Source organism: Pinus tabuliformis, chromosome 5_1, assembly GCF_031772625.1.
Source record: "Pinus tabuliformis cultivar Carrire ecotype Pingquan chromosome 5_1, CPIR1, whole genome shotgun sequence".
Classification (NCBI taxonomy): Eukaryota; Viridiplantae; Streptophyta; class Pinopsida; order Pinales; family Pinaceae; genus Pinus; species Pinus tabuliformis.
Genome location: NC_142305.1, coordinates 478,427,436 through 478,444,932, shown reverse-complemented (window position 1 = coordinate 478,444,932; position 17,497 = coordinate 478,427,436). Strand labels below are relative to the sequence as shown.

The following is a 17,497-nucleotide window of genomic DNA, read 5'->3' as shown; positions in this document are numbered from 1 at the left end:
GACATTATTTGTCTATTTTAAAGGGACATGGATGGACAGATGGACAAACTTACACATCCCTTCATATTGGGCCATAGAATGAGCATCTCCGCTCCATAAAACTTAATTTTTCCAAATATTTATTAAATAATTTAAATATTATAAATAAAATTATAATATAATATGGCTTGGCAAATAATTGCTTTCTATTGGGTTAAGAGTTTGTTTTTCTGAAATATAAAGATATAAGATGATGACCATGATCAAGAGATATCGCCCCTTAAGTACTACTAGCTGAATAAGTCTACCCTTTACATGTTATTCGCTGAATAACCGTCACCTGAATCTCCAAAAAATCACACTAAAAACAACTAGAATATTATTAACAAAATAATTCCAAATAACATAATTTTCTTTTATATTAAAAAATAATAACTCATCATAACTATCCTCACCTTTATTTTAACAACTTTATTATGATGAGATTCCCGCTGAAAAAAGAAGAAAATGATAGGGGAAACAGGGCAGTCACAACGTAGGCCATGTAAACATCGTGTGGAATACCACAACACACAATTATTCACGGTATCAACGTGTTATCACCTGTTTACAGGCCAGTGGCCACTGCATCAGGTTTTCTGGATTTTATGAACTCTATATAAGGCTCTGCAGTCTGTCGACCGTCTCAGGTATTTCCCAGTATTGTGTTTCCTCTGGTTCCTGATCATCAAGTATGGCTTCCAACGACAGGATCGATTGGATTATAGAAGTTAAAGAAGGTCTCGGAATACTAGAAGAAGAAGAGGAAAAAGAGTTGCGCGTATCTGTGTTTAATGTGCCCAAAGAGTTACTGGCAGTGAAAACCGAAGCGTACGTTCCTCAGTGCGTTTCCATCGGCCCTTATCACCATTGGAGACCTGAGCTCTATGATATGGAGCGCCACAAACTAACAGTTGCCCGCAGATTTCAGAAAAGAATCAAAGAATTAGGCAGCTTTGAGTCCGTGGTGGTGAAGGAGATTAAGGAGCGGGACTGGCAAATCCGAAGCTGTTATCACAAGTTCATCGACTATAACGAAGAAACCCTGTCGTGGCTCATGGCTCTCGACGCAGCCTTCCTTCTCGAGTGTTTGCAGTTCTACGTCAGGCACCACGACGACCAACCCTCCCAGTCGGACGTCAAACACTTGGGACGAGTCTTAGACCCTAAGGCAGCTAGTGCTGTCCATAACTCCATTGTCAGGGATCTGATGATGCTCGAAAATCAAGTGCCGGTATTTCTGTTGCAGAAGCTTTTGGAGTTGCAGTTCGGATCTAGAGCCAAGGCCCAGGAGAGGCTTAGCAGGTATGGAAATTTTCAGGAGTTAAATTTTGTAGATGAGTTAATTTTTCATATTTTTAAAAAATAGGATATTTTGTTAGTCACATTAAAAACTAATAAAATTCGTTAAAATTTTTACACTTCAAAATAAATTTTCATATTTTTTATTTTCAGCCAAAATTTTCACACTTCAAAATAAATCTCCTGAAATATTTTAAATCTCCATTCTTGAAATTTTCAAATCTCCATTCTTGAAATTTTCCATGTGGACAGCCTGCTAAAGCTGGTGTGTGGAGAGTTATCGCCTTTCAGCTTCGAGTTACCAGAGAATTCAAATCTCTACATAAACGAAGGAGGGCACTTGCTGGAGGTGCTGTACTACGCCATTGTCCCAGTTTTCCACCCTCAAAATCCCACGGCGAAAGGAAATGATGCGCCTGCTACAGCGGACATGTCTACCATTACACAGGGCTTCAATTCCTTGTGGAAGACTCTGTCCTCTGTTAAGTTTGGACCCATTCGATTTCTCACCAGGTTGCCCCAGCGAGCGCTGAACACGAGGGCTGTGCAATTTGCCAAGAAATTGCCCTTGCGTCTGCTTTCTACTGTGGGGAATCTACCAGTTCTGAAAGCTCTTAAAAAACCGTTGGCTGTTCTTGTGAAAGTTGAAAAAGTAGAGGGAGACGCGGAGGGGAAAGGGGATGTGGAAGGAGAAGAATCATCTGTTAAGATTATACCACCAACGCGAGACGAACTGAAAATTCCATCTGTGGCCAATTTATATTCCGCCGGAATCAAATTTTCCCCAACCTCTGGCGACCTGACCACAATCCATTTCAATCAGAAGACGGCCACGCTTCACCTCCCCAAGGTAAAGTTGGACAGTAATACAGAGGTAATTATCAGAAATCTGGTGGCATTTGAGGCTTCCGCGGCGCCCGGTGCACTGGTTTTCACGCGATACACAGATTTCATGAACGGGATCATCGACAGCGAAGAAGATGTGAGACTGTTGACAAGGTGCGGGATTATTTGCAACCACCTGCAAGGGGAGGCAGAGGTTGCGAGCCTGTGGAACGGTATGGGTAAGTGCGTTCGTCTCACAAAAGTTGGGTATCTGGACAAAGTTATCAAAGATGTGAATCAATATTACAATAGAAACTGGTACGTTACAGTGGTAGAGTTTGTGAACAACCGCATATTTGGGTCCTGGAAATTCCTTTCTTTGCTATGTGCGATGATTCTTTTGGCAGTCACTTGCTTGCAGTCATTCTGCTCTGTGTATGATTGCAAAAAATGGTTCGACCAGTCTTAGGTAGCGCCACAATCTTATCCGTCGTCCAAATGCACTGTTCCAGGACTGTTTCTTCTAGTGTTTTGAGCCTTGGTTTTGTGTGTTGGAATTGAGCAGGTAAAGACTAGATTTCATTTTCTTCATTGTTACATTTTGCAGTGTAATAAGAAATTGTTATTTATTGAATGGTTGATTAACGCTGATTTATTAAAATTAAATTGTATATTTTAATAATTAAGTGGATTTTTTTAACCCTATGTTTTTTTAATATTAAGTTAATGACTACAGAGGAGGAGCATAGGTGAATATGTGTTATTGTTAAAATTAATTGAAAAAAATAAATAAAGGAATCATCTTTTTAATTATTTTATCTTACTGTGTTTTGAGGATTCATTTAAATTTAATAAAATCTGTATGATCATATAAGTGGTTGACTAACTATTATAATTATATAATTTAAGTGGTTGACTAACTATTATAATTATATAATTTAAGTGGTTGACTAATGTTGTTATACTTGTATAATTTAAGTGGTTGACCATATATTTTAAAATCAACTAAACATTTTTTAATTTTATCTCTGTGAAAAGTATATATGTTATTTTTAAAATAAAATAATAAAAGAAAAATTGTTTGACTACTAAGTGAGGAACAAGAAAAATATATTTTTATTAAATTTCAAAATCAAAATAAAGAAACACATTTGAAAAAAAAATATATATATATATATATATTTGTTCTTCAAAATTTTGATCTGTCCACTCAATTTTAACAGAATATAATGTTTTTCCCCAAATAGTTTTGAAATAAATTTTATAATTATTTTTAATTAATTAAGAAATAAATAAATAATATGAAATTATAAAATATTAAATAAAAATAAAATTTAAATTATTTTAGAATAGATATGTAATAAAAATAAAAATTAAATTAATAGGTAATAGCCACTCAATTTTAACAGAATATAATGTTTTTTCACCAATAGTTTTGAAATAAAATTTATAATTATTTTAATTAAGAAATAAATAAATAATATGAAATTATAAAATATTAAATAAAAATAAAATTTAAATTATTTTAGAATAGATATGTAATAAGAATATAAATTAAATTACTTCATAATAGGTAATACCAATAACGACTATAACTATACTTATTATTAATATAACTATAATATACTTATTATCAATGATTTTGTTGAAATTTTATTATTAAAATTTTATACAATGTGTTTTTTTAATTTATACGATATTTTAGTTAATTTTGTTGAAATTTTATTATTAAATTTTTAATTATACGATATTTTAGTTAATTTTGTTGACATTTTACTGTTAAATTTTTGTTAAATTTTTATTATACAATATGTTTTTTTTAATTTACATGATATTTCAGTTAATTTCATAGTTGTTTTGATCCTTATTACACTGGTTTTTAGAATGGCCAGACTTCTACGAGTAGATTTTAAAACCAAAATGATTCATAGAAGACTCCCTCACCATTTGCTCTGCTCGCCTCGCCATGGGCAAAGATGTATACCGAAATTTCCCAAATGTTGTCCTTCCCAATGATTGCAAATTGAGGGACTGTATGAACTTTTAGAAGATTGAGTTATATCATATATTTATTTTCCTGCTTTTATTCACTTCGTGATCGTAAAAGTGCTTGGAGTATTCAATTGTGGCTTAGATTTCTGTCACGTAGTGATTTAATGATTGCCCTTTTCTCTATAATTCTATTCTTCGGGCTCTATTCAAAATTAAAATATAAATTGAATAAATAATATATTTATTATTATTAGTAGCAATTGCATCAGATGTTGTAAAGGAATTTTGTAAGAGATAACTAACTATTATATTTCTCAACAAAAATATAATTATTATTTTTATCATTTTTTTCTGTAATATATTGTTATTTTATCTTGTCTACGTGTAGGGCAGCTCAGTTTGTCCATATATTTTTTCCTCTTTCTATTCATTTACAAGAAATTCAATCATTTCGTGTGACACAGCAAACTATGTCACATATCTATACTCTTCAAAATCTATGTCACACATCTATACTCCTTCAAACTCCTTTGAACTGCATGCTTCGAAAAGAAAATAAAATGATAATTTGAGTAGACTTACATGAAGAGCAAATAAAATCTTCTTTAGGATCTTATTCCAGTATGGGGTTTAATCACTCTATATGAATAAACCTCCAACCTAAAAATAGAAGCAAATAATTATAACTATACATTGACTCAATTCGAGCTTTATGAGGTTATAGAACAGAGAGTCAAATAGACATCAAAAAATTAGCTACATAGAATTTCAAAATAGAATGAATATTTATAAAATGAATTAAAAATTGGTCGGCTTGGTAGCCAAAAGTAATATGTCAGTTTAAAACAGTAACAAGAGCTTAATATGTCAGTTTAAAACAGTAACAAGAGCTCTGGCTTGGTATATTTGCATAAAAAAAACTACATATGAATGGGCAAGTTTCTTTTTCTCAATTTACCACCATTTTAACTTTTTGTACTTAGCACTGCCATTTTTTTAATATTCTTGCTTACAGCCATGTTCCTAGCAGGTAACTTGCATGTGTGTCTTGATTTTTGCAAGAAATTCAGTGTCTTGGAGTAAGATTTAGCCCTCTATTTTATGCAAACCAAGAATCCAACTACACCTAACCAACCCTACAATTAAGTTTTGGATTTCACTAACTTAGAAGGCCTAATTTTATCTTATACTAATAGAAATTCAATGTTTGTTTCCGCAAAGCTAAGTATCTAAGTATGCCTTCTTAATCTGGTGTAAGTAGGGTGGTTCAGTTTATTTGCAACTAAGTCCAAGCGTTTTTTGATGGTTTATTAACAGTACTTATAGTCTTATAAGTTGGTTGTGTAGGGTTTAGTTCTTATTAGATTATTGATTTAAATTCGTACAAAAAAGACTTGAGAATAAAAGTCATAATAGAAATAAAAATTGTCTTATAAAATATAACGAAACTTTACACATTTTTAATTAATAACGAAATTTTATACAATTTTAATTAATAACTTCTCTACATGGACAAATAGTTTTTTCCTCTACATTAAAACACAAATATAATTGAAAAAAAAACATTTAAAATTTTCTGTTGCACATTAATTTTATTGTTAAAAAATCCCTCATTCTATAAGGAAGTTTATATTTCCCATTTAAACGTCCAATATAACAAAAACTGAGAATTGACTTTTTCTTTTAATTATTTTTATTGTTATTAATTACATGCTACAAAGAGTTTTAAAGTTTTTATATTTTTTATATTTTTAAACATTGTAATGTAGTGTTCTCATGAATATCGTATAGGATTTATCTTTATCAGAATATGCGTGAAATGTGAAAAAAAATTAAAAAACAAATTGTAATTTTTACTCTCTCTCTTTGAGACATCGCAACGTTGCAACAGTTGATTTATTTTTGAATGACCTAGACATTGGAACAATTGGTTCATTTTTGAATGACCGACCTACTGCCAGTCTGTGCAAAAAGCTTCAAATTAACCATACAAATCCGATTGAGAAAGTGCTTCCGTGCAGAAACATTGCATAATTTCCATGCCTAGCAGCCTATCATATCAAACAACATGGTCGTCTTTTCCCTAGAGATAGGCCCTAACCTGTCATGGCCACTGCCCTTACACAGGCAGACAAGCCCATCACCATATTCCAAGGAATCTACTTCTTCACTACAACCCAGAGAAACGATGTGTGAAATCCATCACCATATTCCAAGGAATCTACTTCTACACTACAACCCAGAGAAACATGCACGATGTGTGGAATCCAGGAACCCATTGTCTTTACAATCTGTTCCCAATGATAAAATACAAATCTTTCCGGCACTGTACATTCATTTTCCTTATTCCAATTTACAAAACCTGTCAATGCCATCAAGCTATGCCAGGGATTTACAATTGTCAGATACAAATGTTAGACCAGGAAGCAGAATTGAAGTGGGTGGCAATTGCAGTGGCCAGGCAAATCCTAAGAATTCTGAGAACCATCATTGGGATGCCTCCCCTGCACACAAAGAATTCTACTATTAGAGATTTTAGACTTAAAGTAAACCTGTTCAAAAATGCCATTTTCTTTTTTCCCTCTCAAATTTCTTATGAACCAAGTGTGACCTTCCTCTGAAAATCCAGTAAACCTTGTATCTTTTAAACCTAAAAAGGTTAGTGTTGTTATAATATTCAAAAAAAGGGTTGGTTTTGTTGTGAATTTTTTCATCATTTGTGGCCCAAATATTCTTAATTTATAAAAGCTATTAAGGAAAATAATCATTCACCGCACATCAAAAGTTAGAATAAAATAAAATAAAAATAGCAAATCATTCATTTAGCATTATATTCATAAAACATATAAGGAAAATTTATCAGACTGTTCATCCAACTGGGAGTACACCAACAGTACATGTATTGATTTCTGAAAATACAAAGCATTAAAAATTTTGTATTAATTTTATCAAAGCAATGCTTGAAGCAAGAAACAATGTTTTGAGAAGAAGTTAACTACCACCAACGCCAGGTACAAACATACTGATTTGAGACGGTTAAAGTGAAATATCATCCTTTTGTTTGGTTGAAATGCCTGAAATGCACTTCACTGCTTAAAGTGAAAGATCGGCCTTTTGTTTGGTTGTTTTGCATGTTGGAATAAGCATTTACATACTAATTTTTTGAAAGAAAACCTTGAAGCAAGAAAGGACTTTTAAAGAAAGAAGAAATTACAAAATAAAATAAAGAAAAATTACCAGCAATTACGAAGATGTTGATTGAAGAAGGTTAAAGCGAAAGGTCCGCATTTTGTTTCTCTGAAATAGCCCTTAACTCTTTAAATTAAAATATTAGTTTTTCGCCTAAATTGCTCGGGGTTGTTGTTGTAACAAACATTTTATCTCACTGCCATTTTGTTAAGAAATGAATTCTCCAAACTGCATGGCATCAAAACTGCATGACATCTTTCACTACTTCAAAACTGTCCGGCGTCTTTCACTGAGAGTTTTTGCTATTGACTGCAATTTGGATTTCAGTAAATCAAAAGAATTGCGGTCCAAGTAGTGTGATAGAGAGCTCATAGTGTTTCCCACCGTTCAATTGATGACGTGAAGCCGAAGCCAAAACCGTTCTGGAAGGATTAAATTTGTGTTGGTAAGGTGGTTAAGGAATTCCAACTAAGACTCAACATGGTTTAATCGTCTAACATATCATTTAATGGGGCAGAGTAATGACACATAGGCCAGAGAGCAAAGTTATTCAAAGAAGGAACTCTTACTGCTTAATTATGCCGTAGTCTTTAACGCGACTTTTTGAAAGCCTTTTCGGCGATTTTTTCCGGTGAAAATCCGGCAGTAATTTATTGAAATCCAAGTTTGATAACTAGTTTCTGCACAATGAAAGCGTCCCAGGGGTTTTTCAGGGTGCTGAATCCGAATATGCAGTTAAAAAACCATTTTAACTGCAACAAATCATGATTTCATCTCAATTTCTTCCGCCGGATTCCGTCACCGGAATCTCAAAAAGTCGCATTATAGACAACTCCCTTAATTATTATAAACAAATTATTATATTGATTTTTTAAAATTAAAATATTATTATTATTATTATTATTATTATTATAATTATATTTATATTGAATTGAATAAATATTATCTTTATTATTACTACTATTATTATTATAAACAATTTATTAAATTGATGTTTTTCAAATTTAAATGAAGCCTGGCAATGAATTGATATATTAAAAGTCTATGTTTTTTTGTAATTTTCAATGCAGGGTTATTGGATCAGGTAATGTGGTAGAGGTGGGATCGGATTTCTTCTAAGGATTCAGATATAACTATATCCTTCGAAGTGAAATTCTTCACAATATTGATGAGTTGAGGATACCCAAATTACAACAATTGGTGGTTGACAAGGATCCTCTGGGTTTATTTCCTATTGTGATCAATTATATGACTCTGGGTATTGAAGGTCATTTGGCCATTATATGGAATGGATATATATAAAATATGTATGATGTGAGGATCATGTTCAAGAACAAGCATGACTCCTTAACATGGAACGGGAGTTCCACACAATCTATCTCAATCATTGAGATTTATTCCTTCATCACTTGTTTTATTACTTTGACCGTGGGATCGGAATCGTTCAGGTGGATATCGAAGTGGCATATTCCACTAAAGTTGAAATGATTTAGTTGCCTAGTGGGCCACAATAAAATTCTCACTTGGGAGATCCTATCCAAGCGCGGTTTTCAAGGTCTAGGTAGATGTTGCATCTGCATTCAAGCCTATAAAGATCGTATACACTTAGTTCTCAAATGTCCCAACTCTATTGCTATATGGATTCTTGTTCTACAAAGATTGAATATTAGAGCTTGTTGGTCGTATTCATCTATAAGCAAATGTATATCCAACTAGTGCCAAATTTTCAAGGAGTACAAGCCCTTTCCCATTTTCATCTTCTAAGGTATTTGGAAAGGCAGGAACATCAAAATTTTCAAAGATATTCCCTTCCTCATTGACCATATTTGTCACAGAGTTATTACTTATTTCTTGGAATTCCAACAGACCTGATAGGGGGATCAAAAAACACACCATGCCCATTAATTGTCGGTGTAAATTTCCAATAGAATTCTTCAATAGTGCAGCTCAAAATTTGACTTGTGGTTGTGGTGCACTCATTTCCCCTACTCCTAGAATCTTTTATCATTTCCGTTGGAATGGTGGTCCCTCTACCAATTCCAAAGTAGATATTTTGGTACTTTGGGGTCTCCTTTACTATGCCTGATGGATATCTATCTCATCCATTTCTGTCTTCGGTGATTCTAAATTATCTATTGACTAGGCTAATTGCAGGAATGGTTTTAATCCTCCTCAACTCTCTAATTGGAAAAGTCACATTAGGGTAATCTCTCTGTATTTCGAGGATATCACTTTCTCACACACATGATCCACCAGATCCAAAATTCCTTGGTAGATAGATTATCTAAAGAGGGTCTCTCCATGCAGGCAGGCACAATTTATTATCAGCTTTGCAGGGGCGATATATGCTTGGGTGTCAGGAACATTCCCCTCCACGCATCCCTAAATCACTTATGTTTTAACTATCTATTTTTTTATGGTATTTTTATTTCTCCTCGGTTTTTTTGGAGAAGGTTTATTGATTTGTCTTACTTTGCTTATGAGATGCCTCTCCTATTTTATTAGTGGTTCCTCATGGATATTGGTTCTATTTGTTGATGACAACCTTATCACTCTTTTTCTATCTGGATTTTGGTCTTTCTCTAGACCACCTTCCCTATTTATGTTCATGATCTATAGTCTCTCGTTGGAATTTTATCACTTTTTATAACTAATGTATGTGTGTAACCGTTTTATATAATATAAAATTATGTTATTTTTTGCCTCGAAATATATATATATATATATATATATATATATATATATATATATATATAGTTTATGTTAAACAAGTGTTGTTTAACTATTTTACATTTTGGAGTTTTTTGTTGGAATTTGGTGAAACAGCTTTTATTTATTTTTTTGTTAAAGTGCCATGAAAATATCTAGAGTATTCAGATTGGGGAGTTCACAACTTAAACTTATGATTGCAACAAATCTCTATTGAATTTAAAAAAATTGACTAGAAAATATGCTCTAGAAACTACAAATAATTTAAGATAAAAAAATAATAATAATAAAGTAAATAATGTTACATAAATATAAAAAAACAATAAAATTTTAATAGCAAAGTCAACAGATTAAATAATGTTATGGAGCATCAATATAAATAACAATTTGTACTTCAATTTTAATAGCAAGTAAACACAGAAAAGGGAATTACACTTTAATGATACCATATCACAAATGACACAGTTTATTAACTTTCATTATATAAAATATATTAAACAGATCAATATGAATTTAGAAAATTATAATTAACTTTAATAAATATAAATTCTTAAAATTTTCAAATATTTAAATTTCTTTCTCTTTTCTTTGATATAACATCATCCTAGATCCATCTTAACCCCGGATTGGTGCTAAGAGGGATCAAATATCTTGAGGTGTAAACCTCTTTTTGGGGATTAAAACTTGAGGAAAGGTTTGCATTTTGAGAAATTTGATCCCTCTCGACGCTTGATAGCTCCAATGTTAAGATGTATCTAGGCTAGTTTTAGTTATGCGCGGTCATACAAAATTTGTTGAACATCTAATTGTTCTGAGCATTTTAAATATGTTAAATATGTTTAAGATTAATCTAGTCATTTTAGTTTTAAATTTTCTTAGTTACTTCAGTTTGATGAGATGATAGAGACTATTAATAACTTGAATGATGAAATAAAAATTTTGAATGCAAAGTGACAATGTAGCAATGTTGAATGATAGAAAATGTGAATAATAAGAATGTATTCAATTATAAATAGCCTTCGTTGTGATCAATCTCAAACTATTTTCCTTTATTGTTCTTATTGTCACACTTATTAGTTTTGTCGTCTTTTCATATCGGTCATATGAAAAGGGCAATTGAAATTGTAGACCATTTAAATATTTAACTTGATCTATTGTAGTAAGCGTGATACCTTGTCTCTCTTACTCTGCATTATTAATAGTAGTTTTCTCCAAAGTCAATCATTGTGAGGTATGGAGTGTTAAATCCCAAGTAAGTTTCAATGGTAGTTGTTTTTTATTACCTCGTTTGAATGCAAAGTGACTAACAATGTTGAATGATGAAAACTGGGAATAATAAGAATAGAGTCAATAGTTTACAATTTCAAGAAGGAAACATTTTAGGTAAGTGAACATTTTATTTAAGATGAAAATTCAAGTATTTTATTTATGGTTTAATTATCGTAACATAGAAATCAATGCACATAGTCAATAATATTTTTATGTTTACATTGAAATCAATGCACACTATTAATCTAATTACTTTGAAATTAATGTGCATCATACATCCAGTTACATCAAATCAAAAATCAATATCTACACTAAAATCAATGCATCTAGTAAAAGCAATCAAATAGGATCAGAAAATAACATTTACAGTGAAATCAATGCATCTAGTGCAAACAATCAAATAGGATTAGAAATAAACATCTACATTGAAATCAAGCACCTTGTGAAAGAAATCAAATAGGAATAGAAATCAACAACTACAATGAAATCAATCAATACACATAGTGAAAGAAATCAAATAGGATTAGAAATCAACAACTATAGTGAAATCAATGGATCGAGTGAAATCAATCAAATAAGATTAGGAATCAACATTGAAATTAATGCATCTAGTTCAGTGAAAAACCAAAATATTCATGGATTTCTAAATTCAACTTATTTTACCTTTTTTAAAAGTCTTCATTTTCCTATGTGGTTAATAATGTTCAATAATATATAATATTATACAATATATGTATTTGTCTTTTAGTGTATCATTCTTCTTCCCTCTCTCTTCCCCCTCCACCTCTGTGTCTACCTCCCTCTCTATATCCTTCTCTCTCTCCCCCTCCCCTATGTCCCTCTCTTATTCCCTCTATCTCCCCTCACCATATCTATCTATATCTCCCTCCATATCTCCTTCTCTATCTCTCTCTAACCCCCCTCCAAACACACATAATCTCTCCCTCCATATATATCTCTCCCTCCCTCCCTCTCTATGTATCTCTCTTCTTCCCTCTCTCTCCCCTCCATATATATCTCTATCTCTATCCATCTCTCCCTCCACATCTCCCTCTTTGTCTCTCTATCTCACCCCCCAAAAATACACACTTTCTCTCCATATATATCTATCTATCTCTCCCTCCGTCTTCCTCTCCCTGTTCTTCTCCCTCTATCTTTCTCTTCCCCTTCTCTCCTTCTTTCTCTACTTCTCTCTTTTCCCTTCTGCTCTCCTCTCTCCCTCACTCTCTCTCCCTCTCTCCCTCGTCACTCCTCTATCTCTCTCTCTCTCTATCTCTATCTCTATGTGTGTGTGTGTGTGTGTCTCCCTCACTCTCTTTGTGTGTGTCTCTCCTTCTCTCTCTTCACCTTTGCTCCCTCTCTCTCTCCTCTCCTTCTCTCTCTCTTTCCTCCTTCTCTCCTATCTCCCTCACCATCTGTCCATCTCTCCCTTGTCACTTTGCCTCTCTCTCTACCTCTATCTCTCTATGTCTTTGTTCTTCCCTCCCTCTCTCTCTCCCTCCTTGTCTCCTCCTCTCCTTCTTCCTTCCTCTCTTTCCCACCTCTCTCTCTCTCTCTCTCTCTGTCATGATCTCCCTCCCTCTCTCCTTCTCTCCCCCCTCCTCTCTCTCTCTCTCTCTCTCTCTCTCTCTCTCTCTCTCTGCCCCTTCTCTCCTTCTCTCCCTTCCCTCATTCTCTCTTCTTTCACTCACTCTATCTCCATCTCTCCCTTGTCACTCCCTCTCTCTCCCCACCTTTATCTCTCCATGTCTTTCTTCTCTCTCTCTCTCTCTCTCTCTCCCCACCTTTATCTCTCCATGTCTTTCTTCTCTCTCTCTCTCTCTCTCTCTCTCTCTCTCTCTCTCTCTTCATATGATCAATAATTGCTGCTATGTGAATCAATAATATATGTAAGGTCTAATATAATAGTACGTATAATGGAGATGCTTATTATTATGATAATATATTGGAATAATATTAATAATCAATATTCTTGATTATTACACCAATAATAATATATAAAGAAATAACCTACTAAATATATAATAGTATGTTAACTTTACATTATAGAGAGATCAATTTCTTCTAAGCGAATTGGTAGCTCTATGTTTTCCATTTTACATTTTGTATCTTACATTTTACATTGCATTATATTTTACATTGTATTTTATATATTACATTACATTATATTATAAATTTTGCATTTTACATTACATTACATTTTACATTTTACATTTATATATGTTTTAATTTAAATATTAATTAAAATATATGAAGTCGACATTTAAATTTTTTCTATATATAATTTTTTCGACATTTAAAAAGCATTGAAATACTTACATTACATTACGCCTACACATATCCCCTATACTGAGTGGTAGAGCACCTTTCTGTGCAACAATAATACTAACATATTAAGTTTAATTTTAAATTTTAAATTTTTAAATAATCATGATTCTCTTTAACCAATATAAATTCACATAATTTTCACATGTTTATTCATTTTTCCTTTATATAATAAATATATTTAAATTTTACAAATTTATTTATTATGGTTTTCATATTTTTGTAATCAAAATTGATAGAATTTAAAATTAGATTATACACCATGTTTAACCTTAATTGACTTTGAAAATTAACATTGATGATGAAACCATTTATTAATGTCAAATATGGTAAATAATCCAATATTAAATTTTACTAAAAATATTTATTTTAAATTTGACATAACATAACCTATAGATAAGAAAAGGGACTCGAGTAATGTTAGAGAAAAAATGGTGAATGAGAAAATGTTCTTGCAGACTCCCTCGTTCTCAACAAGCTTGACGTTGAGGCTACATCCCACGGTGCTCTTCAATAAATGTGATTCTAATGTGAGGCGTAATGCCCAGGCCAACTGTACCATCGGAACCCTCTTGGGTTCTTTCTCTACGGATGGCACTGTGGAATTTCGCAACTCATACTTTGCTCCTCACAATGAGTACTCTGATCAAGGATCGGAACAATCGTCAAGTCGTAGATTCAAAAAATACTCTACCCATGGAGAAGTTGCATGGAAGGATGTTTGTTGTGTGGAATATGCATGGAACAGGAGGCATCCAAATCCCCATTCTTATGCCCTCGCAGACATGGATCTAGCTGGAGGATTCAAGCATCATCCCAGATCTACGATATGGGCCACTTCCACTCCAGATCTGAGTTGTAAATATCAAGATTCAGATCAGGCCTATGAAGAGGAGTTCCAAATTTTTTTGAAGGATCTAAATGGAAATTCAAACCTTATAGAGGCGTGCCCAGTAGATCTGGTATCATAGTTGAAAATGAAGGTGCATAAAAAACTAGGCATTCCGACCAATATCCAGAACTTGGTTTTTTAGGGAAAATCACTTCAAGATGCCCTCAATCTGAGAGATTATGGCATCAAGTATAATTCCACAATAATTACAAATTTGAGGTTACGAGGTGGAGCTCCTCGAATGAATAATCCATCTTCATCAACTACCAAAGGGCCAGTTTTGTTTAAAGATGCAGTGAGAGGGGAAAATGTCTCAGCAGATCAACAACCCCCAAATCCGACAATTCCAGGTCCTTACCTAGTTGAAAATATGGAGAAAGTTCTAGATCTGCCAATTAACCTGCCTGAGGTAAGTGGTCTTTTCACTGGTCTTCAAGCTAGAGATATTATATGTCATTTTAATGGATTTTGGCCCAAGTCAGAGGATCTCCATCAATGGATTTATCTCAACTGGGCTAAAAATTGTGATATTTATCTGTGTGCAAAAGGTTTTTTTGTGATTCAATTTGACACTCAAAAAGATATGGATTATGTCCTAAATGAAGGACCATGGTTTTGGGGAAGAGTGGGTCTTTTTATCACTCCATGGTTCCCTAGTTTCGATGCCACAATAATGGTAGTTACGAAGATGTTGGTATGGGTAAGGTTACATAATCTCCCTCTCTCGTTTTGGCATCACCAAGTCCTAGAAGGCATTGGAAACTCATTGGGAAGATTTCTAAAGACAGATCGAGAAAGAATGGAGAAAGGTATTTTTACTTTTGCCTGTATATGTGTGGAGATAGACCTGAGAAAAGGTTTACCAGATCGCATCCATCTGATCCACCAAGACTTCAAGTGGACACAAAGCTTAGATTTTGAAAACACTGATTTCAAATGCCAGATTTGTCAACAGATAGGGCATTTGCAAAATACATGTCCACATGCAAAAAAAGGGAAAAGAAGAGACCACAAAAGCCAAAGGGTTGGAAATTTTCAGATCCACCTCTTTCAGATGATGAAGAGGAAGAAATGGTCGAGAGTTAGCAACAACCAGAGGCTCAAAATCAACAAGGTTCCCACACTGAGGGAGAACAGACACAGAAGGGACCATCCGAACATACAATATTTTCTTCCAACCAAACAATGATCCAAAGTCCTAATAATCATCATGGAGAAAGGAGAAATAGCCAAGGATCATGTGGAACAAAGTGAACACGTGTATTAAAGAGCTCAGAATCAAATAAATAAGTCCCAAAAATTTCAGAAGGAGAAGAGTTAGCCATCGTTATGGCCTCTCCAAACTCTAGGGTTTGACAGAAAGTTCAAAAGAGAAGGAAAAAGGGAAAAACCCAGTTTAACTCATTAAGGGTTCTTTTTGGGGTAGCTTGGCTACAATGAGTGCTTTAAGCACATACAATGGTCCTTAAAGAAAATATTTGAATGAAATTATGCATCTACGCATGTAACATTTTATTTTTTTTAAGAAGGTGTCAAGTAAAAAATAAAATTGATCAATGGGGGAGACCGAGGTGGAAGCTCTGGCGGAAACCGCTAATTGTTGACCTAGGACCTGGGAGCGTCAGAGATTTTTTCAGACAAATGTTGCATGGCACAAGTGTGGGGCAGCCATGTGGATGATGGCCAGACATGGGGCTAGGTGTCGTGGTAAATGTGCTCTTTCCAAGGCAAGTTTTCATTTCATTTTTGTTTATCTCCTTATTTCGTTCTCAGTTGTCTTGGAGTTTTTTTTCGTTTGGATGACCGAAGGCATCACTGGTTTTCCCTATCTTACCATCTCCTAATTTGTGTTGGTTACATTCTCTTCGTATTTTTCATCTTGGGCCGCTCTTTTTCCAGGGAGGTTTAGGTCACCTGGGTTAGTAGGGTGCGAGGGTTCCCGTTGTTGTTGGGTTCTACTCATTGCACTCCCTAGGCTCACCAATCGGTTTTTTCGGTTTTAGTTATTCTCCTTTACATTTTTTGCATGATGGTGAACCTATCTAACTATGTGGACTTGGACCTGACTCCGAAGGACATTCTGTTGGTTTTTGGGTTGGAACCGACAGAGAAGAATTTGGTGATGGCGAAGGTGGTTATGCCAGCTAAGTCTCCACTTGGAAAAAGTTTGTGTACGGAGCTGGCATGAAATTATGGCGGTGGACTAGGGTTGCTGGAGGATTCAAAACCCCCTTCCTCATAGGTTTTTTGCAGTTTTCCAGACTTTGAAATTCATTAAGGCCTGAATGGGGCAACTCTCGCAAGACTTTCTGTCGAGACATTGTTGGTTTTTCACGTAAGCCCAAAATCCTCTCCTGCAATCTCTGGTTTTGGGTTTTTAACAGGTGGTATGGAAGATATTGTGAGAATTAGAGGCCTAAAGAGGTAGGAAGGGTTACAATCATGTCTTAATGAGTTACTGGGGATGGGAAAGTTGGTTAGGGGCACAAGCCTTTACAAAACCCTGAACTGTAAAATCCTTGTTTTGACTTGTGCTATCAACCTATCAAAGTCATTTTGTTAAGAGGAGGAGTCTTCCGTTGCTAGGGAGAAACCTTTCATTGGGTTTCAAGAGGTAAATTTTTCAATTGGTTTGCCTCTTCAGGAAGAATCAAGGAATGTCGAGCTAGGGATTCATGTTTACCCAAGTAAAGGTTTGGACTTGGTTAGACATCCTAAGGCGGGGTCTTTGGGGATGAAGGAGGGTGGTCATATTCCCATTCTCAACTCTGGTGGGTAGGATTTGGCCCTTGATCTCCTGTAAAACTTTATATTTTCACTAAACAATCCCTTGTGAAGTATTCAGGGCTTGGAAAGCCATAAGGATGAAGAAAATGTGCCTGTTGCCCCGTCAATAAATGGTCTTTCCTCTGGACATGAGAGGAAGAAAGGGAAGGTCATAAGAAAGATGGAGGAGAAACCTAAACTAATCTTAGG

The 17,497-nt window shown here is 34.1% G+C and overlaps 1 protein-coding gene across 2 annotated transcripts; it reads left to right on the top strand.

Moving 5' to 3' along the window:
* The first annotated feature begins 500 nt into the window (after nt 1-500).
* Nucleotides 501-2,782, top strand: LOC149165588 (putative UPF0481 protein At3g02645). Of its 2 annotated transcripts, none has more exons than XM_089431168.1 (2): nt 501-1,323; nt 1,612-2,782. In XM_089431168.1, the coding sequence occupies exons 1-2, from the start codon at nt 713-715 to the stop codon at nt 2,612-2,614; spliced, it is 1,614 nt and encodes a 537-aa protein (XP_089287294.1). In that variant the 5' UTR covers nt 501-712; the 3' UTR covers nt 2,615-2,782. The 2 variants fall into 2 exon arrangements, with proteins under 2 accessions (XP_089287294.1, XP_089287292.1); XM_089431166.1 differs by having other exon boundaries at nt 502-1,323; nt 1,573-2,780.
* The last annotated feature ends 14,715 nt before the right edge of the window (nt 2,783-17,497 follow it).

Coding starts and splice junctions, on each gene's coding strand:
- LOC149165588 (XM_089431166.1), top strand. CDS start 713: ATGGCTTCCAACGACAGGATCGATTGGATTATAGAAGTTAAAGAAGGT. Junction 1,324..1,572: donor GCCCAGGAGAGGCTTAGCAG/GTATGGAAATTT, acceptor CCATGTGGACAG/CCTGCTAAAGCTGGTGTGTG.